A 25931-nucleotide genomic window follows, 5' to 3' on the forward strand; every position below is an offset into this window, starting at 1 on the left:
CATATCCCCTGTTTAGTATTTCTGAAGTGACACCTAGTAAATTCTGACGGAATTTTGTTCTTTCATGGAGACGAAAATGCGTAATGGAAGTAAGGTGCGTGCACAAGCACTTGTGTCCCCGCTAGCTAATCTGAGCACTAAAAATCGTTGCCGAGACAAAAAAAAAAATAGGATCAGGCGCGGCCAGCACCACCCATGCATGCATAGAAGCGGGCAGCTCTGCATGTGAAGTACAGGAGAGAGAGTGTATAACGATGCTGTCCACCTTAAAATAGGTTTGTCTTTTTTATACCATTGCATTATGCATATATTTTCATGCATCTATTGGTACTTTTTTACCCAGTACATATTCATTAGAGACACCCCCCCTCCCCCCTAGCTACTAAGACTTTCCTTTCTTTATTACTCAATGATTTTCCAGTCTGGCGATTTGAAGTGAAACTTCTTTCCTGTCACCTACCTAAGCCTCGGGACAAACTCATTCATGGGATGAAAATAAACGGAAGTAATGCTAATCTCACAGCACAAAAAGTCCTTGCCGGATATAACCAAACCTGCCACAGTACCAATAATTTTATACTTTCAAAAACGTATTTTCATTCTATCAAAATCAAACTACAGTGACAAAACATCAAGAAGTTTCACTTAGAACACGTGTGCTTGGCACACACCCAGTCTTTATTTAATCAAGAATCAAAGGGAAGAATCCCCCACCCCCAAAATGCTCTACCTTTTACACTAACCTTTTCTAATGATCAATAGCAGTAGGCATTTTCAGGTTGAGCTCCTAATGCTTGTAAATACAAAACTACTTTTTAATGTTTGTCTACTTAAAATGACAACTTAAGAGCCCTTTACCTTTTGGGGTTTGCAGCAACAGTACCGCTGACAATAATGGCCTTGGAAGCAAAGAGCCCTCCATATATAGGAGTCTGATACGGCATAACCTGGAAAAAACAGAGAAAGCTCTTCACGGTGCAATCCATGATACGCATATCATTTCTTGGTGGTGTCACATTTTAAAACATTAATTTTCTGCTGCCACTGCAATACAGACTCACCTCAAATTATAGCAAAAATTGGTTCCACTGCCAATAATCCCAACATTGATATTAGCTACATTGACCCATATTAACTAAAGGGTGCTACGCACCAGCATGCCCCAACTCCCATTTAAAATGAATGGGAGATAAAGTAGCAAAACTTGAAAAATATTATATTTTTTTAAATAAATCAGTTCTGTAGTATTAGATAGTCTGCATTTAACAGTGTGCTAAATTAGTGCAAAAAGTGCTGATGTCAACAAAATAAATACAGTGAACCTTATAAGTCCCGTATGTGGAAGTCCAATAAGCTGCCTTGAATAGTCAGACTGGCTGTCTGGCAACCAGTTTAGATCACTGTAGAAAGCAGACCTTTCTGGTGCTTGGATAGCAGAGTTAAATTCCTTTGAAGCTTGTCTCTCTCTTTTGGTGATATTAATTTGTATTGAATCACTGGATTTATAATAGGTTTGGGTTTGCGCTTCACTCCTGTATCACAGTTCATAATGTGTTGCATATCAGCTGCAGCATTTCACAAACTGCAGCAGAGTCAAGAGGCAGCCATTTTGTTAGTCACACAATCAAGATTTTACCGAAGCACAAAACGATTGCCAGCTTACTGTAAGAGATAGAATTATAGATTGTCCCATCTTACATAAAAATTATATATTTTTTTATTATAAGGGGAATATAGTATTGCTGTGTTGACATGCCACCTACTGTTTTTTTTTTTTTTTTAAACAAAAAGTGCCGTGGTGTTGGCTGCTCACTTCTTTTGAGCGGTGTATAGTAGGTGAATTAATTATTTTTTCAATATGCTTATTTTCTTTGTAGCACAAGCCATTCTGAGATGGTAAATATGGGCGTTTGGCTCATCTAAGCATTGCATAAGACTTTCTGGCACCAAGAGACCTTACAGCCCATTGTCTTAGGGCCCAAAGGAATACTGCTTAATATATGGGCAAAAAAATATATAAAAAAAAAAAAAGCTTTCTAATGGTAGACTAGCCCAAGAATCTCTGCTTTTAATACATACTTTATAATGTTGTATAATTGCCAACACACACATTTCTAGTGAAAAGTGTGTATTTATAAGTTTATATATCGGCTCTGTACAATTCCCAATTTAAAAAAAAAAAAAAAAAAAAAAACCCACCTTGGAGTGCTTGCTATGACTGATACAGGCAGACTAGAAATTATTTTTCTCAAAAAGCTAAAGATTAGAACAATTATTTAAACTTACATAATTTGAGGATTGCATTGGCGCAGGAGCAAACTGGTTTGGCTGCAAAAACAAAACAAAAACAAAAAACAGTCATTAGTTTTGGTGATAACCAAGTCAGAGGCAGTGTGTAAAGAAAGAAAAATACTGATTTCTGTGAATTATACATCTTGACCTATTACTGGGTCAATGTGGAACTGGGTTGTCCTAATAAGGCATGCCATACAAGGGGGGGGGGGGGGGGGGAAATAAAGTCAGAATAGATTTATTTTCACCACACAAACACTGTTCAAATAAATGTTACATGACAGCAGAAGGGTGACTTTATTATTTCAATTTGGTATATGTGTATCATTTTTTGTATCCATGGTCATGATTGGAGTGCTATTTGACCAGCTTGTCTAACTACATTAGAATTAAGCCTTTATATACACATGCAAGTGACAAAGTTGAGACATTAGGGGGTCTGGCATAACAACATAACAGCATTTAGGATGAAGCCATTTTGTGTGAATATTTCAATCCGCCATCTTGTCTTGTCTCTGTGAGTCTTAATTTCTGTGTTTCATTTCTGTATAAACAAATGTGTGAAGCACATGGAAGGGAATGTTATCGCTCTTAGCTGAATTTATTGACCCTTCCTCATCCAATCAGCTTCAAATTGAAAGTGTAAACAGACTAAAGGTTATGAGAACCCATGAAATAAACTTAGATTCTTGCAGTGAAACTAGTTCTCACACAAGGTCGCAGAATAGGCACATCCCATTTAACCCCAGAATGGTTTCTAGCTGACAGGCAGTTATACAATATTATTATGTATTCCAAAATGACATAGACTTTAATATTGTTATGTATTACAAAATGGAGGTAATATTAGTGACGCGCAAGCCCCCCATTGAGGGAGGACACTTTTTAGTATTTAGGGTATAAATATATGGCCTACCATGTTTATTGTTTAGAGAGCTTTTGTTTTGAAGCTGTCTCCGTTGTGCACTTGACTTGAATAAATTCACGTGTTATTCTGTTTCAAAATAAGACTGGTTTTTATTTACGCTTTTCTCAGATGGCGCCCGAATAGGGACTCAATATCATCGGAATCGAGCACCCGGATGAATCACTCCTCCATCACTAAAACCTGAGCGCTCATATGAATCAAGGTAAGGCTACCTGCATTTTTAGACAAACAGCCTGATTAAATTGTTTTGAGTGGTGCGTGGGAGCCGATTTTTGAACGGTGTCTTATCTGAATGTGACGAGTAAGAATCCCTAGCAGTTTCACGTGAATTTATTATTCTCTGTTCCTGTATTCATTTTAAAGTGTAAGAGTTGTTAAGAGTTCTTAGGGGCTAAGGTAAGAGTCCCGTTAAAAGTTTTGGTGTTTTGGTGATGAAGGTGAGTGTTTGTGTGCTTAAAGGGATTGTTTTCAGACCGTCCTGGGTTGTGATAAATATTTTTGTTGTCTGAGCAGGACGGGTCCCTGATTGTACATTTGCTCTGTTTTGTCATTTACATACCAAGTGAGTTATTCATGGAGATCTGGTTAGAAGGTCTTATCTGTATCCATGTTATAAAAGTATAAGGGTTATCAGGACTGGGTTGGACCCGCTGAAGTGATTCAAGTTTCTTTGGTATCGTTATGGTGAGGAAAATGTGATTGGGGAACATTCTTGTGACAGGTCCTTATTTGCATATTTACACTATTCAGAACAATAACATGCCAAAAGAGTTGTACGTAATCAGCTTGCGTTGATTATTGTAACACTAAATTGTACAGGTCCAATTAACAGTTGAATGCTGTAGCCGAAGTATTGTACAGGTCAATTAAATTTGATTTCTGTAACAGGGGAATAATGGGAATCCAAAAATTCTAACAGGATTGTGTGTCTGCAGACGAAAATAATAAAGAATGAATACAGAGAACGAAAAGAGACAATATAAATACATTTTGTTGGCCAGTGAATGGCACTGTTTGTACTATTATCAACAAATTGCGCAGATGTTTAAATGAAAGAGGGGTCTTTTTCTGTGGGATTGATAATCTCAGGGAGCGCCGTCTCGTGTGTTTTTTGAATCCCACAGGGAAACATACCTTACGTTAATATGGATCAAAAGAATTATGTTGAGGGACAGAAGGGTCCCGCTGCATTAATTTGTACCATTGCCAGGACAGAAGTTATTATATTAACAAGTGAAAAAGAAAGTGAATAGGAAAGAAATAGCAAGTGAATTTGCCGATAGATAATTAAGGCATATGATGGTGTTGAGGAAGTAGATAGAGGGTTATTTTTATGAAAGGTTTATATGCAGAAATTGGGATACAATTAGAGACTGTGTATATTGTTTGGAAGGGACAGAAAGTGTTATAAGTGTAAAAAGGTAGGACATGTTGCCAGTAATTGCAGAGCAGCCCTAAGAGAGAGTAGAAGAAAAAGAATGGAATTTAAAAGGTTTGTTCGTACTGGCCACATGAATGGGTCTTTTTAACCAGAAAATATTCTTTTTCCTTCTGTTCTAATGGCAACTAGAAAGAGAATCAGAATAACAGCAGCACAGACAGCGCCAAAAACCCGCCCTTTTTCTCCAAAGGAATGTGCAAAAGATACGAAAAGTTAACTCAAAACTCAAAAGCTCCGGAGCATAAAAAAAAATAAATAAAAAAAAACTAGTTTTAAAAGCAGGTTATTTATATGAGAAGCTGATTCGCTGTGTAGGAGAGAAGTTTGTGTCTATGTTCTTTGTGTGTCTGTATTGTGGTTTCTGTATTGTGTGTAAACCAGTAAAAACATGTCAATTGCATTTCTATAGGATTAGGATATGTTGGAGAGATTTTAAGCTTGCACGTATTGTTAAATTATATAGGGTGTGTTCATAATTGATCTAACCTCAGTTTAGTTAATTGTCCCATTTTTTTTTTGAGAGGCCATATTTTTATTTTTGAAAGGTCATATTTTTATTTTTGAGAGGCCATACATTTTTTCGTTTTTATTGCTGTGGAGAGAGCTCCATTTTTAACTTTGAGCTGAAGTTTCAATCCAGTAATTAATATTTAGAAGACAGAGAAACTGTTTTGTTATCTGTTTTGCACTTTCAAGGTCTTTTTTGGCGAAACGCCCGGGCTGGCAAATTGCCCAAGATAAACAAGCTCTGAAATTTTTCTCTGAGTGTCTTTAAAAAATAACGCTGTCTGTGTGTTCGGCACTGTGCAAAGAGATTATATTACAAGAAATTTAGTGTGAAGTCCTATACAAAAGCATTTGACTATTATCTGAATATGTGATATATTTTATAACTTTTAACCATTTATTTTTTTCATAGGTGTTCTATTTTATTATAAGCAGTAGTTATTGTTAAAATATTTGTAGAATGTTTTGCCAAAGTGGTGCATTGGGAGTCACCTCTCGTTTTTGGATATGTTCTAGGTATAGAGTTAAAGGACAGGTGATACCTAGTTGCAAATACAGTTACATAAGTGAGCAGGGTATATATAATATGCAAGGCATTTCATATTTTTAGCAGAATAGTTACAATGGAGTGTTTGGGGTGGAGGCCTGACTGGAATTGGCTAGGGGCATTTGTCTTAGTATAGTAATTGTTTAATTGGGAGTGAACACATTTTTGTCCATGACTTTGGATAGTAGTGTATTGTAGTGTATGTATAGCGTCAAAAATGTACTCAGCACTTCAAAGAATACAGTAGAGGGAATTATAATAGAATAATAAGTGCAGCAAAATCAGACAATAGGAAAGGAAATCCCTGCCCTTAAGAGCTTACAATCTAAGGTTTAAGGGAACTTTAGAGATAGCAGGTGAGGGAATAAGTGCTGTAGATGGCAGTGCTTGGCCACAATGGGTTTGGTAGGAGTGACTGTGTGTGAAATAATTGCCATGAGTGCAGGCTATTGGGATGTTTAATTTGTGAGGCAAGTTTTAAGGTTAGTTAGTATTTTATGAAAAGGTTGATACCATTTGCATCGGAGGAGATGATAGTGAGGCATGAATGAGAGCAAGTGTGTATTGGGAGAAGAGATATTGGTCTGTAGTTTGAGACAGTGTTTTTGTCCCCACTTTTGAAGATTGGGACAGCTCTGGTAGTTTTCCAGGTCTTAGGGATATGGCCTGTAGACAGGATAGAGTTGATTATGGAAGCAATTGGTTTAACAATGGATGAGGCCCAAAGTCTTAGGAACTTAGATTGTAGTACAGTCAAGTCCACATTAGCTGCTTAGTTTTAAATATGAGGAGCATTAATAGGAGATACCTCTGTCTATATGCGGATGTTAAGACAGTAGTAAACACATTGATACAAGAATTTGTTCCTAGGTATAAATTATCTCCCTATGGGACGACTTATGACTATCAGTAGTTCAAAGGAACAAATTAAGGAACATCTATTGGTAATAAAACAATTAATAAGTATTGTATGCCACTAACACTTTGAGTCTCTAGGCATAAGGCATGATAAAAGTGCACCTACACGAGACGGAGTTAAAGGTCAAGTAGTTCCTAAACAAGCATGCTCTTCATCCCAGATGAAAAGGACCATACTAACCACCAATACAGCAATTAAAGTCAGAGATTCCTGGATCCACGTGGCTCACATAAAACTCATTCCAGCTCCACCAAAGACCAAAGTCACCTAAAGCACAGGCGCATCAAGTTAACGTTTTGACGAGACAAACTTTGACCGTTAACCAACGAGGAAAATAAGATACCAGGCAGAGGCCTGATCTTATCAGGCACATTTCATTTTTTCAAAGACTCAGAACATTCTATTTTTTCAGAGACACAATATTTTTATTCTTTTATAGTGTTTATAAGTTAGATTTTTAAGATGTATGGACCATTGGGTCTGCGAAGGTATAACCCACAGAGAGATGACAGGATTGTCATGATGATGCTCTGCGGAGCTTTGTCAACAATACTCATCTGTCTGTGTTCCTTATACATCGCATATATCTATCACCATGGTCAAGGTAACACTACACAAAGCATCTCACTCACAAACAAAGTCCACTGGTACATCCAGAAACAAACGAGACTTACATTTAACCCCTTGGGAAAGAGATAATACCCAGGAAGAATTAACTCCTGCAGCAAATGACACACCAAGATTACCAGATATGTTGACTGGACAATTTTCCAAAGAATTTAACAGGGCACCGTTATTGAATAATATTCCAGTGGGAAGTTGTCATATAAGCAGTACAACTGGAAATGTTTCCATAGGTAAAGTCCTCCCTCCCACAAATGACACTTGTTTTGAACTAGACATATATGTAAACAAAGACCGAAGATCAATTTCCTATTTGTACAAATGCATAGATAACAGTACACTGAATCAGACACAGTATAGAGCAAAACAAATAGCAGCAACAAAATACATAGCTGCAAACACATCTTTATCAGTAGATGCAATTATTTAGGGAAAGTGGTCCCTGCATTTACATTCAAAGAATTACCTGCAGGGCATCTCAGAAACAAGAGAAAAACACCAGACACTGCAGGACTGAAAAGTAGTTTATGTAGAGAACAATTTTGGGCTAGTTTATTTACAAATGTAGGAGGTGGGTTACTATATGACAGGCTTAATACATTAACAGATGTGTTAGATGCTGTCCTCAATCACACCACTACAGCTATTGCACCACTAAACCAAGAACAGGTTCAGATCAGGCTTATGGCCTTACAAAACAGAATGGCTTTAGATTACATTTTAGCATCAACTGGAGGTGTATGTGCCCTAATTAAAGAACAATGTTGTGTTTTCATCCAAGATCAGAGTGGCAAGGTACAGCATGAGTTAGACAAGATAGAAGAAATTCAAGAAAGACTTAGGAAGGAAGGTGACACAGACTGGGACCCTTTGGGGCTGACTGGATTGGTAGGATTACTAGGAGCGAAATTTTTGAATGCGGTAATGTGTGTGATTGTGATACTCGTTGTCATCTATGTTTGTGTTACGTTTGTCAAAGGCATGATCCACAAATATGCAACCCCCTCTGCAGACATAATGCCATTGTTTGCAGAACCAATCTACAGCAGTCCCTTGAAGAAAGAAGATGCCAAATACAATGTTCTAACTCTGGACAAGAATTTGGCTGTAACGCCATACGAGACTATGACTACATTTAGCAGGCACCCTCGTGCACTGTCCTATACCCTCAAGCAGCATTATGAGATGGAGCACCCTTGTGCTTCCCAACGTGTTTCTGGACTAAAATCATACCAATAATTCTCAAAAACAATGTTTTAAAGAGTCAGAGGAGGGACTGACAAAGTTGAGACATTAGGGGGTCTGGCATAACAGCATTTAGGATGAAGCCATTTTGTGTGAATATTTCAATCCGCCTTCTTGTCTTGTCTCTGTGAGTCTTAATTTCTGTGTTTCATTTCTGTATAAATGAATGTGTGAAGCAGAGAATGGAATGTTATCGCTCTTAGCTGAATTTATTGACCCTTCCTCATCCAATCAGCTTCAAATTGAAAGTGTAAACAGGCTAAAGGTTATGAGAACCCATGAAATAAACTTAGATTCTTGCAGTGAAACTAGTTCGCACACAAGGTGGCAGAATAGGCACATCCCATTTAACCCCAGAATGGTTTCTAGCTGACAGGCAGTTATACAATATTATTATGTATTCCAAAATGACATCGACTTTAATATTGTTATGTATTACAAAATGAGGTAATATTAGTGACGCGCAAGCCCCCATTGAGGGAGGACACTTTTTTTAGGATTTAGGGTATAAATATATGGCATACCATGTTTATTGTTTAGTGAGCTTTTGTTTTGAAGCTGTCTCCGTTGTGCACTTGACTTGAATAAATTCACGTGAATTTATTCTGTTTCAAAATAACAGACTGTTTTTTATTTACGCTTTTCTCACAAGATACCCAGGTATCTGTATTCAGCCGTTTGTTCTGGTCAGTTCATACACACACTACTAAATTGTAGGGCAGTCAGTCACATTTTATTCAAGGATAGATGCAATGCGTATTTCTCCCCCCCCCTACTTCTAATTGTTGGTGGCTGAATAAAGAGATTTTTTCTACGAGTGCACCTTTCTGAAATCACATTTTTCCATATAGTCCAAGGGGATATTGGAATATTAGTCTGGTTTCTTGATCCCTGGTAGCACTGGTGTAGCAATTATCCATTTAACTTACATTGTATGCAGACCCAGGTGGGAACTGCTGAGGGGGAAAGCCAGGCTGGTGAGAGGGGAACCCAGGTTGAGGTTGAGGGAAGCCAGGATGGTGACTGGGAAACCCAGGTTGAGGAAAGCCAGGCTGGTGACTGGGAAACCCAGGTTGAGGTTGAGGGAAGCCAGGCTGGTGACTGGGAAACCCAGGTTGAGGGAAGGCAGGCTGAAACAAAGCAGAGCTGCAGATTAGATATACCTGTACAGCACACAATTACATTAATGCAGTTAAACAATTGAGGTCTTGGGCATTACACATTGTGACAGGAGGGGTTAATCAGGCTATACAATAAATCTGCCCCTCCTTACATCTCAGCCCTAATTTCTCGCTGTGCACCATCCAGACTCTTGCATTATGCTCAAGGATGTCTTCTCTTTGTATCTAAACCCTTCTCCTGCATTAAACCTCTCACCGACTGCCCCACACCTCTGGAATTCCCTTCCCCTCAATATCAGACTAGCACCCTCTATCCACCTTAAGACCCACTTGCTTAAAGAAGCATACGAGTAGCAGCATGGATAATACTATACACAGGATACATGAAGCTTGGTCCCCTGCAGACACTAACCAGAATTCCCTCTTACTGTCTCTGTACGTTCTCCCTACCTACCAATTAGATTGTAAGCTCCTCGGAGCAGGGACGCTTTTCCTAAATGTTACTTTTATGTCTGAAGCACTTATTCCCCTGACCAGTCATTTATATGATTGTCACATGTATTACTACTGTGAATTGCCATGTACATTAATGGCGCTATATAAAAGACATACATACCAGGTTTAAGCCCATCTGGTTACCCCTGAAACTGTGGGGTCCCTGGCTGCTACCTAGCACAATTCAGGTGCTAGGGATTATACATGTAAAAAATGAAGTAACCCCTAATTTTCCCGTTTACATGTTCCCTTTGCCCTAGAAATCCAAACTTCGTGTAGGTTTTATGTTGGATATTTGGGTCGAAATGCAATTGTTTTGTTTGCAGGAGTTCGGTGGCCAAAGATACCAGTAGTCCCCTAATGCTCCCCGATGTGGAGGCACTATTTGCCGGTACGTGGGTGGAATTACACCGGGGCTTCTCAATGTCCCCCAGACTCTTGGTTTTCAAGCCCAGATATCCCAGATCCATCTCCAACACAGGTATGGATCTCCAATAAATTGTGTAATAAAACATATTATGCATTTACTATAAATGTCTATTCAGACAGCCCAGGCATATACCAAGGTGTCAGGATGTCTGGATAGACATTGTAGTTCAAATAGGAGACGGGATGTTCAGGTATCGGGGAGCCAAGTGGCCAGGGCAGAGTACTGAGTCCAGAGAACAGAGACCCCCTGCAGGGAGCACACTAGTCTGCCAGACTCAGTGGAGCCTGCCCAGTAGGTGGCAATGGGTTGACTGGGGAAGCAGAATGTTGGTGCGCTTCCCATTGGTCAATTCTTATGTCCCGCCCACAGGGCATCCCAAGCTGGCTTGGCACACACCCCCCTCTGACAGCCAAAGGATGAGCCACTATTCCTATTGGCTGGCAGGAAGGAATTCCCATGCTGAACATAGAACAGCAATAGCAGAAGGTATGCAAGAAGCCCCAGTCAGAGAACCAAACCATCTTATGGCTTGAGTCGATGACGAGGGCAGGCTTTTCAAAGTTGCTCTGTTTATAAATAGCAGAGCAACCCGCTTGTTTTGAAGCTAGGAAAGTCTGCCCTGCAGAGACCAAGTCAGACGTGAAGTCAAACTTCTCGTTTTGGAACGTAACGGTAGTGTCTAGGAACTGAAGCCGAAAAGGGGACCAGGAAGCCCGGGTACATTACCCTGACAGGGATAGCCTACCAAAGCAGGCACCCTGCCCCTATTTTAGCCCAGATTTCACCCCAGTCCCCCAGTTAAGTGTGTATTTTACCTGTATCTTTGTATGTCACTGTGTATGTGGGTTTACCCAAATAAACCTCATTTTATTCCACTAGTGTTTTGCCTAGTGAATGATCCCGGTATAAATTTGTTAAAAAGCCTGGTCTCCCGTGACAGTCAGAGTTGCATTGAGTATTGTTTCCAGAAACTTAAAATAAGCAATTGTTAATATTAAAAATGTAGCCTACATTAGCAATAATCCCCTCAGAACAAGCCATTAATGTCCCAGCCAGTTTTATAAACCCTCAGCATATTAGTGCTGGGACATGAATGGGAATTATAGCAAAGTTAAACATGGACAGAATTGTGTTGTGAAAATGTAAATGTACACATTACAAATACAACAGGTTGTGTTTGTTGTGATACTAATACTTCCCATCCATGTATCATTGCCATTAGGGAGAATAAAAAACATGCTCCCGCTGTATGAATTAGCGCTAGAAAGAGTTTATGCAATCAATAAAAAAATTTAAATTACAGTGTGAGACGCAGCTCAGGAGGTCTCAATCATTACCTTATGGAGCTTCAGACACTACAAGCACATCGAGAGAATGATAGATATGGCCTTTTTTAGGCTGCGATTATATTGAGCGCGATAGCGCAATTTTGAGCCTCCAAAAATTTGTTTTTTCACGCAACAGCCTAGTCATGTGAGTGGTTCAGCCAATGAGGGAACCAGCCTGGTGACGTGTTCGTCACACCTCCATCTACAGTGCACACATTGCTAGGGCGACAGGCGCACGTGACACCATGTGCTCCATCACTATAATCCCTGACTTACTCTTACTACCTGTACATATTTCTTTGCACCAGAGGGAGAAGTATCAAGGCAAATTGAACACAAGGAAAATGATGCAATGTATCAAGATTTATGCAAAGGGAGTAACAAGATGCAGATCAGATACTGCATCTGTGTCACTGTTTTATTGTTAAAAAAACCACGAACTGCTGTTAGCGTCTCTGTTTAAATCTGCTCTATTTGCTGCAAAATCAAGCAGAAAATGGAGCAATGCATCAAAACCACCCACTATTTGCAAGCTCTTTACATTGGTACAAAGCGCATTCATTTTATTTGTTGTCCAACACTTTATACAAAGCCTGCTTTTCTTGGGGATACAGGAGATTACTTTATAGCTTAAATAAATTACAAAGTTTATAAAAAAGTGTATTATGTGTAAAAGTTTGATTTCATGGGTTTCAGAAAATCTTTGAGCGATGACAGTTAAGAATTCAAAAAAAGCCTTGCCAGCATATAAAAGATAGACAGCATATTCACAAGACTGAACTCACATCATACCCTGGTCCAGGAGGAAACTGCGGAGAGGGGAAAGCAGCCTAAAAGAAAGCACAGAATCCCAGCTTAAAGACTATTGTAGTGAAACGGAACAATGTCAAGTGCATTCCTTTATCATTAAGCAACAGGTCTCAGAAACATGGAACAAATTATATGTGCCAAAAAAAAAAAATTATATCAATTACAAAACTAAATTGGGGTATTTGTGTGATATCACACAAACCCCAATTTAGTTTTGTAATTGAATAGATTATAGTTGGAGACTTGCAGGTTAAGTACATGTTTTTAATTATACCACAGCAGAGTGGAGTATAATTTTGTATCATGTTCTATTTAATCCTCTCCTCCTCATATACATTACTGAATATCGACACTAAGTTATTGGTGTTGAAAATGTCAGTGTTGTAAAGAGGGGGGGGAGGGGGGAAAAAAATGGTATGTGGAATAATACAAATGACAACCATGCAATGTGGAGAGCTTTGTAAACATGCTTTCTGCCTGACATGCAGCCACCACTGGGGTGGAAACTCTTGCCACTTCTGGTTTCTGACCAATTACTGGAATGTGGCTGTGTGCAATACATTAATTGATTTAAAGCATTTTTGGTTTTAAAACCAGATCCCTGGTTCTATATAGAATCCACACAAAGCAAAACAAACGTGAAACAAATTGCTGTGCCAACATATATGTAGTTTACAGTCAGGGTCAAAGGAAGATAATCAGCAAGTTTCACCATTTCTGGTTCTTCCTCCATTTTGCAGACAGAGCAGTGAATAATGTATGTGTAGATAGTAATAAATGCAAGCCATTTACAAATACTTTTGTTTTTCCAACTGCAAATGTAAGCAGTCTGCTGGGTGATATATATTTTTACTTTCTTGACGTGGTTTTGCCTTTGTTTATTTATTTTTAAGTGTGAATATTTAGACAGACTGTTGTACTACCGCTCAACCTATTAAAATCAGTGGTGTAGAGATACTGGCGGTGCAAAGGGGATAAAGATAAACACACAAATGTTTCCCTAATCAGGGAGGCACAAAAGATTCCCTTCAGGGTGCACTCTCAGATAGCTGTAACCTAGGTGTTGAGAACAAATTGAATCTGAGCTGTAGCTCAAACTCCTACTGTAAAATAAAAAACAAGTCTTTAATCAACAAATACCATAATAAAGGAACCTTTGATTTCTATAGCATGTTTTAACATATCTTTGCAACACTTTCCTGTTTGCGAGAATTTGTTGCCAATGTTCCCAGCAGTTTGAGTTGTAAACTAAAAGATTATGTATTTGCCTGATTATAGGGCAACCCCCTAGTTTCAGAAACAGAAAAATGGGATGGAAAATTCACATTTTCATATTTAAAAAAAAAAAAAAAAAAAAAAAAAAAAGTCCAATAGGCTACTCTTAATTTCCTGTACCGCTCTCCCCTCCCCAACGCAGGTGGCTGCTGTATTGGTAGCACGCACCCGATTTGAACAAGAGTATGTATTTTTGAATTTAAAGTTATTTACTTATAATCAGGCCAACATGGTACAGATCACTCTGTCCCATGGAGAGTTTTTAATCTGATGCTGGTCAGTGTACACTTTTCCTATTGAACATTGGATATAGAAATTAATATTACAATGGTGCTTACCCCTTGTGCTTGTACATTGACACATGTTAAACCAACACTTCCATCTACTGCCATGGTATTGACTCGGTTGAGGGGGATCCTGTGACAAAATTCCATAAAGTGGTTCCCATTCACAGACACCTGTAGAGAAAACCACATTTTTCAGAAATACAGACAAAGTGCAGTCTAGAAGACCAGATTAGCAACATCACAGGATGTCAATAGGAACAAGGGTAATATAAACCTGTATACTTGCTTTGCCATATTTGTATACATTAGGAGCCGTTCCCAGGTTCTCTACACATTTACAAAGATGGCTGGCATTTAAATGCTGGTTAAAAAGAATAGCCTTACAGATGAAGCACTACTGGTGACACAAATAAGTCCAGTTTGTGACCAGTCGCAATCATTATGTTCCAGTACTGCCAGGAACAAAAAGTGTCGTTTCGAAGCTTGCTAGAGCAAGGATTCTGCCACACATATTGGTTATTACACGGTCCAAACCACCATTGAACCTAGTCACTGCCATTTGCATCCACCAGGTGTGAGTGGTCTGCCACCTGAATTGACAAAACTTTAACATGGTTCTTGAGAACTCAAAATGTGTTATAACACTAGAAAACTCTCCCCTCACTTACGCCTTTGCTACAAGCACATACCATGTAGCTGTTGCACTTAATCAGTATCTTGATCTCAAAGGGTTGCCCTTTATGAAAAGGCATTTCTCTCTTGTTCTCCTCCTTTCCCCAGCTGTTACGCTCCTTGCTGTTGCAGACAACATATCCACCGTCCAGAAAACGTGGGTTGAAATGAAGAGCGATGTCATCATTGGACGAGCCGCCACACTGAAAGTTCACAGAGAAACTAGAACAAAAAAACAGCTAAATGAGAAGACCAGCCTAAAAACCACATTGTACAGTAATAACAGGACACCATGTGTCAAGGTGAGGTCCCAGATAGGTTAAGGCTTGGTTAAGGCTTGGCGAATTGTCTTTTTTACAAGTGTATTCGCAGTCCAGGGGGAGTATAAAGGGAAACAAGACAAAACAATCTAAGTGCAGACATTAAAATATAGTAAATAAACTCTGTAGAATTCTTGGCTCCTATGTGCAGCCTACTCACAGGATTTTAGTAAAAAAACAGGCAACAAAAGACAGCTTGGATAGCAGGAAAAACTTCAGGCTTTGGAGTGATGTTGAAGCAGAGAGCTGACCGCAGAGGTGTCTTACCATCTGATCGATCACTAAACAGAGGTGGGGGGTGAGCCAGGCACATATCTACTCTCCTATATCACAATTGGTGATTCATGCGTTTAACGTTTATTGTAAATGTGCATTTTTAGTACCATTATAAAATTACGTTTTACTATGGTCTGCACTATGGATATATTTCTTTTTTTACATGCATCCTCATCTCGCTGTGATTGGAGAATAACATCACTCCAAAGCCTGAAGTTTTTCCTGCTATCCAAGCTGTCGCTTGTTGCCCGTTTTTTTAACTAAAATCCTGTGAGTAGGCTGCACATAGGAGCCAAGAATTCTACAGAGTTTATTTACTATATTTTATTGTCTGCACTTAGATTGTTTTGTCTTGTTTCCCTTTATGCTCCCCCTGGACTGCGAATACATTTCCACGACTTGGGGACCAGAGGAAACCAGCCCTACCAGATGGGTCTGAGCAGGGGGTTATAATTCATATATATTTCACGTATTTGTACTATTATTATTCACTGTTCACTATTGAGTTATTTATTATCACTATATTTTCAGTGGTCAATAATGGTGCTAGCGCCTGTTTTTTCACCGTCACACATCACATGTCTTTATTACAAAGACATGTGATAAGTAATTGTAAACCATGATCAATGCAAAAGAGGGCCAGTCAAATGAGTCTACCCCTATGAGTCAGAGTATGACAAAAGACTAAGCAGGAGTCTGTTCTCAAAACATTATGACCCCAGTCCACTGCAGGAGGCAACTCATCCACCGTCCACCGTGAGGGCCAGTGCAGGAATAACTAGCACTTTTTTTTTCTGGGGGGGGGGGGGGCGGAGGAGAAGAGAAGAAGCAGACTGCTCGTTACCCAAAAAGTCACACCCCACAATACCTTTTCATCTACACAAGGATTCATGGGGCAAGTCTTTGGAACGCAGATCAGTGATTAACAGCTCTGCCTGAGGCCTGGGACATGGTGCCTTCTCCCTCAATGGGTGAACCGCTCACGTGACCAGCCTGTCCCCCCAAGAAATCAATTTTGACTGATTTCTTGTGCAACGTGCGCCCCTTCCGCACGCCGCACGGACACGAACACTGCCTTAAGTCAGTCTGCTCGCTCAGCGTGTGCACGCATGGTCTGCGGCACCATGTCTGAGGCCATAGAAGAGAGTCTAACAGCAGTTTGCTCCCTCAATTTTCTACTGGTCCAGATTACCCCTATTTAGTATACTGCAAATCCACCTTCTGTGCTGAAGACGCCATTTACATGAAGACAAAGCTTTTCCAGAATGGGGAACAATACTTCACAGCATATTGAATAGGAGTCTGAGACAAAATATAATGTCAATTCGCCTGTGCTTACCCCCAGATATATTGAAGTACAGGACCTATAGTGAGCATAAAGCCACACTTTTCTATAAAGCAGGATGGTTACAGGACTGTAGAAACCTGGCTCTCCAATGTTTCAAAACAGAAAGTGAATCCCTGCACTTCTCCCAAAGGGACAGCAATCAATGGGGAATATAAATAAATGTATGGTGTAAATACCTATAAGTAAAAGGAGACTTTTGGTATACATCCTTTGATCAAATAATGCCGAGCCTGCTAACCATGTCAAGGCAAGTCTCTTTAGCAGGTCCCTACGCTAAATGCATACTAGTGTTATGTGAAACACTACAGGGGTTACCCAGAAGGGGTTAAAATATCAAAGCATATGCTTATATAACCTAGTGCAATTAAAAACTGGTATATACCAGTACAGATACTCACATGTAAGTTAAGTGAAATAAGGGGACCTTGCTAGGAGATTATATACCTAGAAGAGGGGCTGGCCTGCCACAAACTGCTCAATAAACTGTTTCACCTAGTTCCTGAAAACTACAGTGCTCACAAAGTTCACTGTTGCCAGTTGAGCCCTCACAGCAGGGATGGAAAAAGCCCAGGCCGCACCTAAAATGTAACTCCTGGCACCTATTTATCAGCACTGGCTGACCTGTCAGTCGACGTCATGACCAGCAGCAGCGAGCTTGATCCTACTTTATAGCAGGACATCAAAGCAGGATGGGGAGCGGTGACTGGCAGTGGCTGACAGTCATGCATTTCACGGAGGACTTTACTATTTCAGTTTGTACTCGGCAATGCACTTTTTACAAGGATGTTTGCAAGTATTCTACGTCTAGATTTTTGGTTTTAACATTTTGCACATTAAATAATGTACTAGATGTTGCGCTTCTTGTTCTCGTATTCGCAGATTGGGGGGGGCCTCAGTTGGCCTCCAGGCAAACTAAGAAGCAGAACCCGACTGCACACCATAACGGATTTCTTCCCCGTTTTGGGACGGAGACTCATTTTTTGCTCTTGACTTTATCAGGACTTTGGTTCCCATTGCCCTCAGTTTTCCCCACATCTGAGTGTTTTGAGACATGATATTGCATGGATTGCTCCTGCTAATGTGTCATTTTCTTTGGCATCACAGATTAAGTCTATATCAGAATAAGCTGTTCAGGCCATTTTTCAGCCCAAAAACCCCATTGACCTCAATGCAGAATTGGGGCCGAAAATGGCCTAGTCGGACAATACAAAGCGACACCCTTACTCGTCTGCCTCATCTGAGACATTGCAGCCTCAACATGCAAAATGTCAGTTTGGCAGTGAAGCCATTAAAATCATGATGAAACACTTCACCTTTAGTGAAGTTCTTTCAGATTTTATTAAACCTTATCGTGTTACCTTCACTTAATTTTATGTAAAGGACCTTCATTGGTATTAAAAAAAAAAAAAAAAAAAAAAAAACCACCACATACAAAAACCACACACCACAACTTTGCAAACAAGCACAAGATACGCACCGGTCACCTGAGGGAAGAACAGTCCCATTAATGATCACCATCGCCCCATCACAGAGACCATTGTGAAAAGATGTTGTGAACGGAACAGGCTGGAAGAGAAAGACATAACTGAAAGATCTGCATGTGAAGATATTCAGGTTGATTTAATATAAACCAACATCTCTCATCTCAACCATGTCTGTCTCACTGAAACTGTATGTGTGTAGGGCACCTTTTGCCTACTATTTTTATTTAATTTCTCAAGTTTACCTGAACCTCCTGTGACCCCCAGAGGTACCTTCTCATACCTCCTGTGACCCCCAGAGGTACCAGAGATAGTTGTAGTGCTGGTATGAACAATAAAATTACAGACATGGCTGCAGGATAACCAATAGAAAACTGCGATGTTATCATGTGTGCCCTGACCCTGTGGTCATTTTGTGTCTACTGGTTAACACAGGTAGTCAGGGTTCTAGGTGGGATTGGTTCTTGAATGCAATCTTAAACTTCACTTTCTAGGTAGAAATAAAGGTTATCCTGGGAAAGGGTGTTTCTAAAGCAAGTAAAATTACAGCAGTAGCCACAACGTTAAAGTCAAAGCGGACACCAGGAGGAGTTTCCAATTTAATGGGCACCCACGTAAAGGGGACATAGGACTGCAAAGTCTGCTGGTTATTTCTGGTGTCTTGTGGCCTTCATTTCAACTCCTGGAGGGGGAACCACCATTACAATAGAAATACATACAGTTGTAGCAGCCTTGGCACTGCACAAGGAGGGTACACTGGCGACACACTTTATTCGAGCTCGGCTAGTCCCACGAATTCGGGTATACTCGGGTGTATTGAGGTTTGTGACTGTTTTCTGCCCGAGTGCATTGTGTTATTTTCCAGGCAGGGATTGAAGCATTTTATTCCCGCTGGCTGCAATACTGCACAGTATATATATATATATATATATATATACTGCATTACAATTCATGAATTTATGCCATCTGGTAGACACGCGAAGCATTGCAGCCTATTAAATCCTAATCATTACCATTTAACAGATCAGCCGCCCGTCAGCCAGGCATGAACCATGGCTGGGAAGGCAAACGCAACGGGGCTTGTCAGAGGTGAGGAGCGGCGCATTCCAGGTATCTGCCAGGTACATACTGGGTATTTGCTCGAATAAAGTGTGTCGCAGCAGTAGGGGTCCATTGTGCACAGTGCATGAAAAGTACTTATTTAATAATAACAGCAACAATATTTCAGGTGGCACTTTTCTCCCAATCAATTACAATTATAGTGCAGGGTACGTTGAACTGTGCATACAGTTTTACAGCACAGTCCCTCCCCTGACGAGTTTACAATCTAGGTTTGGTGACTTGATATAAAGTGATTTCCCAAGGTCACAAGGAGCAGACACCGAGATATAAACTAGCTTGCTTCAAACTCAATGCCTTCACTCATGGAGCTTCTCCTTCATCCCTCTAAAGTCCATTTAATGTATGTCCACATAGATACAGGAGATTAGGATCACACACACCTTTTTTATTATTCAAATAACCATGTTATATTTCTAAAAATACATTGAGGGTGGGATTTTGCTATTGTAAAATTTTAAAATAATGTAATACAGATACATACTGAACAGTAAAAGATACTCGCACTAATGAGCAGTCAGATCCCAAAATGATATGAAAAATGGTTGTATTAAAAGTGTCAACTTTATTGGAGCTGCACTCAAATTAAAATAAAGGATAGATAGCAAACATATTTAAAATAAAAGTATGCTAGTCAGGTCTTGTACCACAGTTCTGTGCCTCCAAGCAATGAGTACAGAAGCTAGCGATTGTGGTTTGAAAGGTAACAAAAGTGTCAAGTTCACATAGTAACCAGCAACTCAAGTATAAATCAGATACGTTGTTGCAAATGTCAATAGTATGCAGACTGTATAATATGCAATGGTTACAGTTCCTAGATATGTATGGATCGGTTTAGAGGGCAATCCTTCTAAAGAATATAATGGAGAGACCTGAATAAGTAGTTATAGTATGACTCATAGCAGAATTAGGACTCTGAGCACTTTAATAATGGGAGCCTTCACTTCCATGTGTGCCTCTAAATTAGGTAGCTGGCTCCCTGTAATAATGCCTGCTGCACTAGGGCGTACCCAGGGCTTAGAAGGACCATAAGTAAGGGGACATGGGTTAATCTTCTGCTAACAGTGGAGTATACAACAATATCATCTGGATATGGCAGCTAGTGACACCATCTGCTCACTATTAGATAATGTGCCTAAAAGCACCACTTTTAAAAAATACTTTTATTATGAAACATTTTCATTGGGAGGGGGGGGGGGGGTTGAGCTGACAGCCAGTGCAGAGCCGCACTTCTCACTGTAAACCCCGCACTGGCTGTCCTCTGGTAGTGCGCAGGTCAGCACAGCGCGGGGGATGCTGGGTTGGGGCTTCCCCGCCCTCAGTCCCAAGTTGGGAAGAGGGGGGGGGGGGGGAAAATCGGGCTCACAGACATCAGACCGGACACCCTGCGGGACCTCTGCGCATGCTGAATATCTGCCATTTTTTTTAAATTATTAGTTTTTTTTAAATATAAAGGGCGGGGCCGCACGGGGGCCGGACCAAATCATTTCGTGGACGTTCCCCACCCCTGGCTTAGAGCCACAGCAGACCTGAGGTACAAGACCTGCATACTTTATTTTAAAATATTTGCTTGATAAATCTATAACTGAAAAGAACCCACCTTTGCAAATAGGTAGAAAAAGTAAGGCCCCTATACAGGTGGGTTCTTCTCTTCAGTATTTTAGCTCCATTCACATAATAAATCTATTCCCCCCCCCCCCCATTGCAGCACCCATCATATTCGCTAAGATGTTGTGAGTTTCCTCCCCCTGTACACCTGACTATGTAATATATATATGCAACACATTATAAAGTTGGGGGGGGGGGGGGGGGGTAAGGAGAATGTAACAGGGGGGGGGATTTTAGGAGAATGTAACAGGGGGGTAAGGAGAATGTAACAGGGAGGGGTTTAGGAGAATGTAACAGGGGGGTGGGGGGTTAGGAAAATGTAACAGGGGGGGTGGGGGGATAGGAAAATGTAACAGGGGTGGTGGGGGGATAGGAAAATGTAACGGGGGGGATAAGGAGAATGTAACGGGGGGAGGATAAGGAGAATGTAACGGGGGGAGGATAAGGAGAATGTAACGGGGGGGGATAAGGAGAATGTAACGGGGGGGGGATAAGGAGAATGTAACGGGGGGGGGATAAGGAGAATGTAACGGGGGGGGGATAAGGAGAATGTAACGGGGGGGATAAGGAGAATGTAACGGGGGGGGGGGATAAGGAGAATGTAACGGGGGGGGGATAAGGAGAATGTAACGGGGGGGGGGATAAGGAGAATGTAACGGGGGGGATAAGGAGAATGTAACGGGGGGGGATAAGGAGAATGTAACGGGGGGGGGATAAGGAGAATGTAACGGGGGGGGGGATAAGGAGAATGTAACGGGGGGGGATAAGGAGAATGTACGGGGGGGGGATAAGGAGAATGTAACGGGGGGGGGATAAGGAGAATGTAACGGGGGGGGGGGATAAGGAGAATGTAACGGGGGGGGGGGATAAGGAGAATGTAACGGGGGGGGAGTTAAGGAGAATGTAACGGGGGGGGATAAGGAGAATGTAACGGGGGGGGGGATAAGGAGAATGTAACGGGGGGGGGGGGATAAGGAGAATGTAACGGGGGGGGGGGATAAGGAGAATGTAACGGGGGGGGTAAGGAGAATGTAACGGGGGGGGGTAAGGAGAATGTAACGGGGGGGGTAAGGAGAATGTAACGGGGGGGTAAGGAGAATGTAACGGGGGGGTAAGGAGAATGTAACGGGGGGGTAAGGAGAATGTAACGGGGGGGGGTAAGGAGAATGTAACGGGGGGGGTAAGGAGAATGTAACGGGGGGGGTAAGGAGAATGTAACGGGGGGGGTAAGGAGAATGTAACGGGGGGGGGGTAAGGAGAATGTAACGGGGGGGGGTAAGGAGAATGTAACGGGGGGGGGGTAAGGAGAATGTAACGGGGGGGGGGGTAAGGAGAATGTAACGGGGGGGGGGTAAGGAGAATGTAACGGGGGGGGGGGGTAAGGAGAATGTAACGGGGGGGGGGTAAGGAGAATGTAACGGGGGGGGGGTAAGGAGAATGTAACGGGGGGGGGGGTAAGGAGAATGTAACGGGGGGGGGGGTAAGGAGAATGTAACGGGGGGGGGTAAGGAGAATGTAACGGGGGGGGTAAGGAGAATGTAACGGGGGGGTAAGGAGAATGTAACGGGGGGGGTAAGGAGAATGTAACGGGGGGGGTAAGGAGAATGTAACGGGGGGGGTAAGGAGAATGTAACGGGGGGGTAAGGAGAATGTAACGGGGGGGGTAAGGAGAATGTAACGGGGGGGTAAGGAGAATGTAACGGGGGGGGTAAGGAGAATGTAACGGGGGGGGTAAGGAGAATGTAACGGGGGGGGTAAGGAGAATGTAACGGGGGGGGTAAGGAGAATGTAACAGGGGGGGGTAAGGAGAATGTAACAGGGGGGGGGTAAGGAGAATGTAACAGGGGGGGGTAAGGAGAATGTAACGGGGGGGGGGTAAGGAGAATGTAACGGGGGGGGTAAGGAGAATGTAACGGGGGGGGGTAAGGAGAATGTAACAGGGGGGGGGTAAGGAGAATGTAACGGGGGGGGGGGTAAGGAGAATGTAACGGGGGGGGGGGTAAGGAGAATGTAACGGGTGGGGGGTAAGGAGAATGTAACGGGGGGGGGGTAAGGAGAATGTAACGGGGGGGGGGTAAGGAGAATGTAACGGGGGGGTAAGGAGAATGTAACGGGGGGGGGTAAGGAGAATGTAACGGGGGGGGGTAAGGAGAATGTAACGGGGGGGGTAAGGAGAATGTAACGGGGGGGGTAAGGAGAATGTAACGGGGGGGATAAGGAGAATGTAACGGGGGGGGATAAGGAGAATGTAACGGGGGGGATAAGGAGAATGTAACAGGGGGGGGGGTAAGGAGAATGTAACAGGGGGGGGGGTAAGGAGAATGTAACAGGGGGGGGGGTAAGGAGAATGTAACGGGGGGGGTAAGGAGAATGTAACGGGGGGGATAAGGAGAATGTAACGGGGGGGGATAAGGAGAATGTAACGGGGGGGGGTAAGGAGAATGTAACGGGGGGGGATAAGGAGAATGTAACGGGGGGGGGATAAGGAGAATGTAACGGGGGGGGGGGGGGGGGGAGAAAGAAGGACATGCAACGTAGTAGGAAACAGGATGAACATAACTGTATAATGAACATAAAATCCGGTAAATGCAATAGGACATAATGAGGCACATTTATCAAGTGAAGGTTATCGAACCCATGCCAGCGGTAACACCTATTGAAAACAGATCTATTTAAGATGCAACCGTCTCAGGTAGAATGTCACAAACTGTCCCTAAAAACGTCATTGACTCCCATGTGACAATTATATTTAAAAAAAAAAAAAAAAAAAAAAAATAACTTTCATATTTATCCTTGAAAAAGAACGCTGCGACGTTCGAAATGCATTGGATGGGTCTTTTGCCACATTAAAGTGCCCTTTTAATTATTTTTTTTGTCTTGGGTTCTTCCTGCTCCGTTTGTGCTGGTGCGCTTTTTGGTCTCCCTTTTCCCTATATTTATCTCAATATTTGTTTCATAACCATGTAAATTGCCAAACTCTAGGAGGAACTTTTACTTTAAGAAAATAAATAAATAATAATATTTCTTGATCAGGAAGTGTAAGATGCAGAACACAGGAAGTTCAACACGATTTCGGAAATTTCCATTACCTATATCATGTGACTTGTATGTTTTCAATTAAACAGTTATTCCACTAAAAACAGCTTGGTCACAATCCATAGTTAAAAGAGGAGATTTCAGATTGTTTTAGAACTATAGTAGTAAAATATTATAAGGACACCTTTAGGGGACACCATGTGTTTTGTGCAAAACCTAACCTAGAGTGTCCTGTATTGTACAACAAAGCAACACGTTGCAAGACAGTACAGTGCTAATCACTTTGAAAAATATTTGTGCAGCCAGTAAAATGACTGTGAAGGGTGGAGTTGGGTAGCGTCCTCCATCAACAAAAGCAGCTGTTCAGATCAAGAAATAAGAAGTCCTAGTGCAACAGGCAATCAGCAAGTCATAGAAATATGTATCTTTAGGGTGATGCGTGGGGACTGGAACTAGGGGTGTGGGAGTTGCTGCAGCCCCCTCTGGGTTTATACACAGTGCGAATGTATGTTACCGAGTTTGTATGTACAGCACCTCCACCCCCCCAAAAAAATAGTTCCTGCAATCCTGTGCCTGCTTACCAAAATGTTACATTTTCCCTGAGTTGAAATTGCATACAGATGGGTGGGTTGTGTGCATTACCCCGCCCAATGAGCCCTATACGTACAGTGAAAGTTTGGGTAATGCACTTACAGGGTTGTAGATTGGGGTCTGTCCGAACGACATGACGTCACAATGGTCTGAGGCGTTCTGCAGTCTTCACTTTGACCTGTGCTGGATCGATGGTAGAAGGACAGCAGAGTTCAGCTGCTTTTATAACGGTGGAGATCACAATGCCCGCCCAGCCAATAGAAGGGGAGGATCCTGTCTTTGCAGCTTAATGATCTGTGAGAAAGCAGGAAAAGCAGAAGTGAAAATAAACAGTCAGAGTCACAGTGTCACCAGAGGAGTGAGTTGATTTTTAGTGCCTTGTGATACAGTGTAGGAAGGTTAAAAAGCATGGGGTTACAAGAATGTCAGGGACTGGTATTTTGGTTACAGTCACATTCTGTAGGTACCTCAGTATCAGTTTTGAAAAAGAAAGAAAAAAAGTTATTGACAGGCATTACAACTCCATAGATTAATTTTCATCCAAATCTTCATGGTAACAGTTTTCTGCAGAGCTCTTCCTGCTGTACAGACAGAGGTCGAGGTGGCTTTAAAAAGTAGTGGTGCTGTGCCAGACAAAATAATTAGACACTGGGTAAGAAAAAGATAGTTGGACTATACTTTAGAAAGAATTACACTCCGCACAGCACAGCACATATACTTAGATGACGATGCACTAAGGCCCATTGCATTAACTACCATTTTAATTGAAATGTACATGCAACCCTTGAGTTCTCACGCGGGCCACATGCACAAATTAACCACACACACGTAGAGGTATCTGTACCGTGTTAGCCGAGCTTAATAATCAAAAACGAATAGATGGTACCGTTCAGGTATCGTCTACTCGTATATATATATACGCACAGATATATATATATATATACAGATATATATACAGGGCTCGACAAATTGGGGAAATAGCCACTCGCCTGAAACAAAAAGGCTCTCACCCCCCTCCCCCCAAGTTGTCTAATAGTATAGGCCCTATATACTATAGGGATAAGGAGTGGCTCAGTGAGTAAAAACACTGACTGACACTGAGACTGCTGCAGGGGAGCCTGGTTCAATTCCCTGTGTCGGCTCCTTGTGACATTGGGCAAATCACTTTATCTCTCTGTGCCTCAGGCACCAAAAACATAGATTGTAAGTTCTACAGGGCAGTGACCTGTGC

The 25931-nt window shown here is 41.6% G+C and overlaps 1 protein-coding gene across 3 annotated transcripts; it reads right to left on the reverse strand.

The window, feature by feature from the left end:
* Positions 1-805: 805 nt before the first annotated feature.
* Positions 806-24962, reverse strand: LOC142489395 (galectin-7-like). Of its 3 annotated transcripts, XM_075590012.1 has the most exons (9): positions 24803-24962; positions 18343-18431; positions 14939-15143; positions 14301-14420; positions 12663-12707; positions 9540-9633; positions 9433-9503; positions 2287-2328; positions 806-947 (listed from the first exon to the last, which is right to left on the reverse strand). In XM_075590012.1, exons 1-9 carry the CDS (start codon positions 24833-24835, stop codon positions 855-857), a joined length of 792 nt encoding a protein of 263 aa, XP_075446127.1. In that variant the 5' UTR covers positions 24836-24962; the 3' UTR covers positions 806-854. The 3 variants fall into 3 exon arrangements, with proteins under 3 accessions (XP_075446127.1, XP_075446126.1, XP_075446128.1); XM_075590011.1 differs by having other exon boundaries at positions 9433-9633; XM_075590013.1 differs by lacking the exon at positions 12663-12707 and having other exon boundaries at positions 9433-9633.
* Between the last annotated feature and the right edge of the window lie 969 nt (positions 24963-25931).

This window comes from Ascaphus truei, chromosome 3 (assembly GCF_040206685.1).
Source record: "Ascaphus truei isolate aAscTru1 chromosome 3, aAscTru1.hap1, whole genome shotgun sequence".
In the NCBI taxonomy this organism is placed as follows: Eukaryota; Metazoa; Chordata; class Amphibia; order Anura; family Ascaphidae; genus Ascaphus; species Ascaphus truei.

Bases quoted from the DNA above. Each gene is read 5' to 3' on its own strand.
- LOC142489395 (XM_075590011.1), bottom strand. From the start codon at position 24,835: ATGTCGTTCGGACAGACCCCAATCTACAACCCT. The intron at 12,708-14,300 runs GTAAGCACCATT...GCTTTCTTTTAG, and splicing joins TCAATGTACAAGCACAAGGG to GCTGCTTTCCCCTCTCCGCA. The intron at 9,634-12,662 runs GTGAGTTCAGTC...GCTTTGTTTCAG, and splicing joins CTCCTGGACCAGGGTATGAT to CCTGCCTTCCCTCAACCTGG.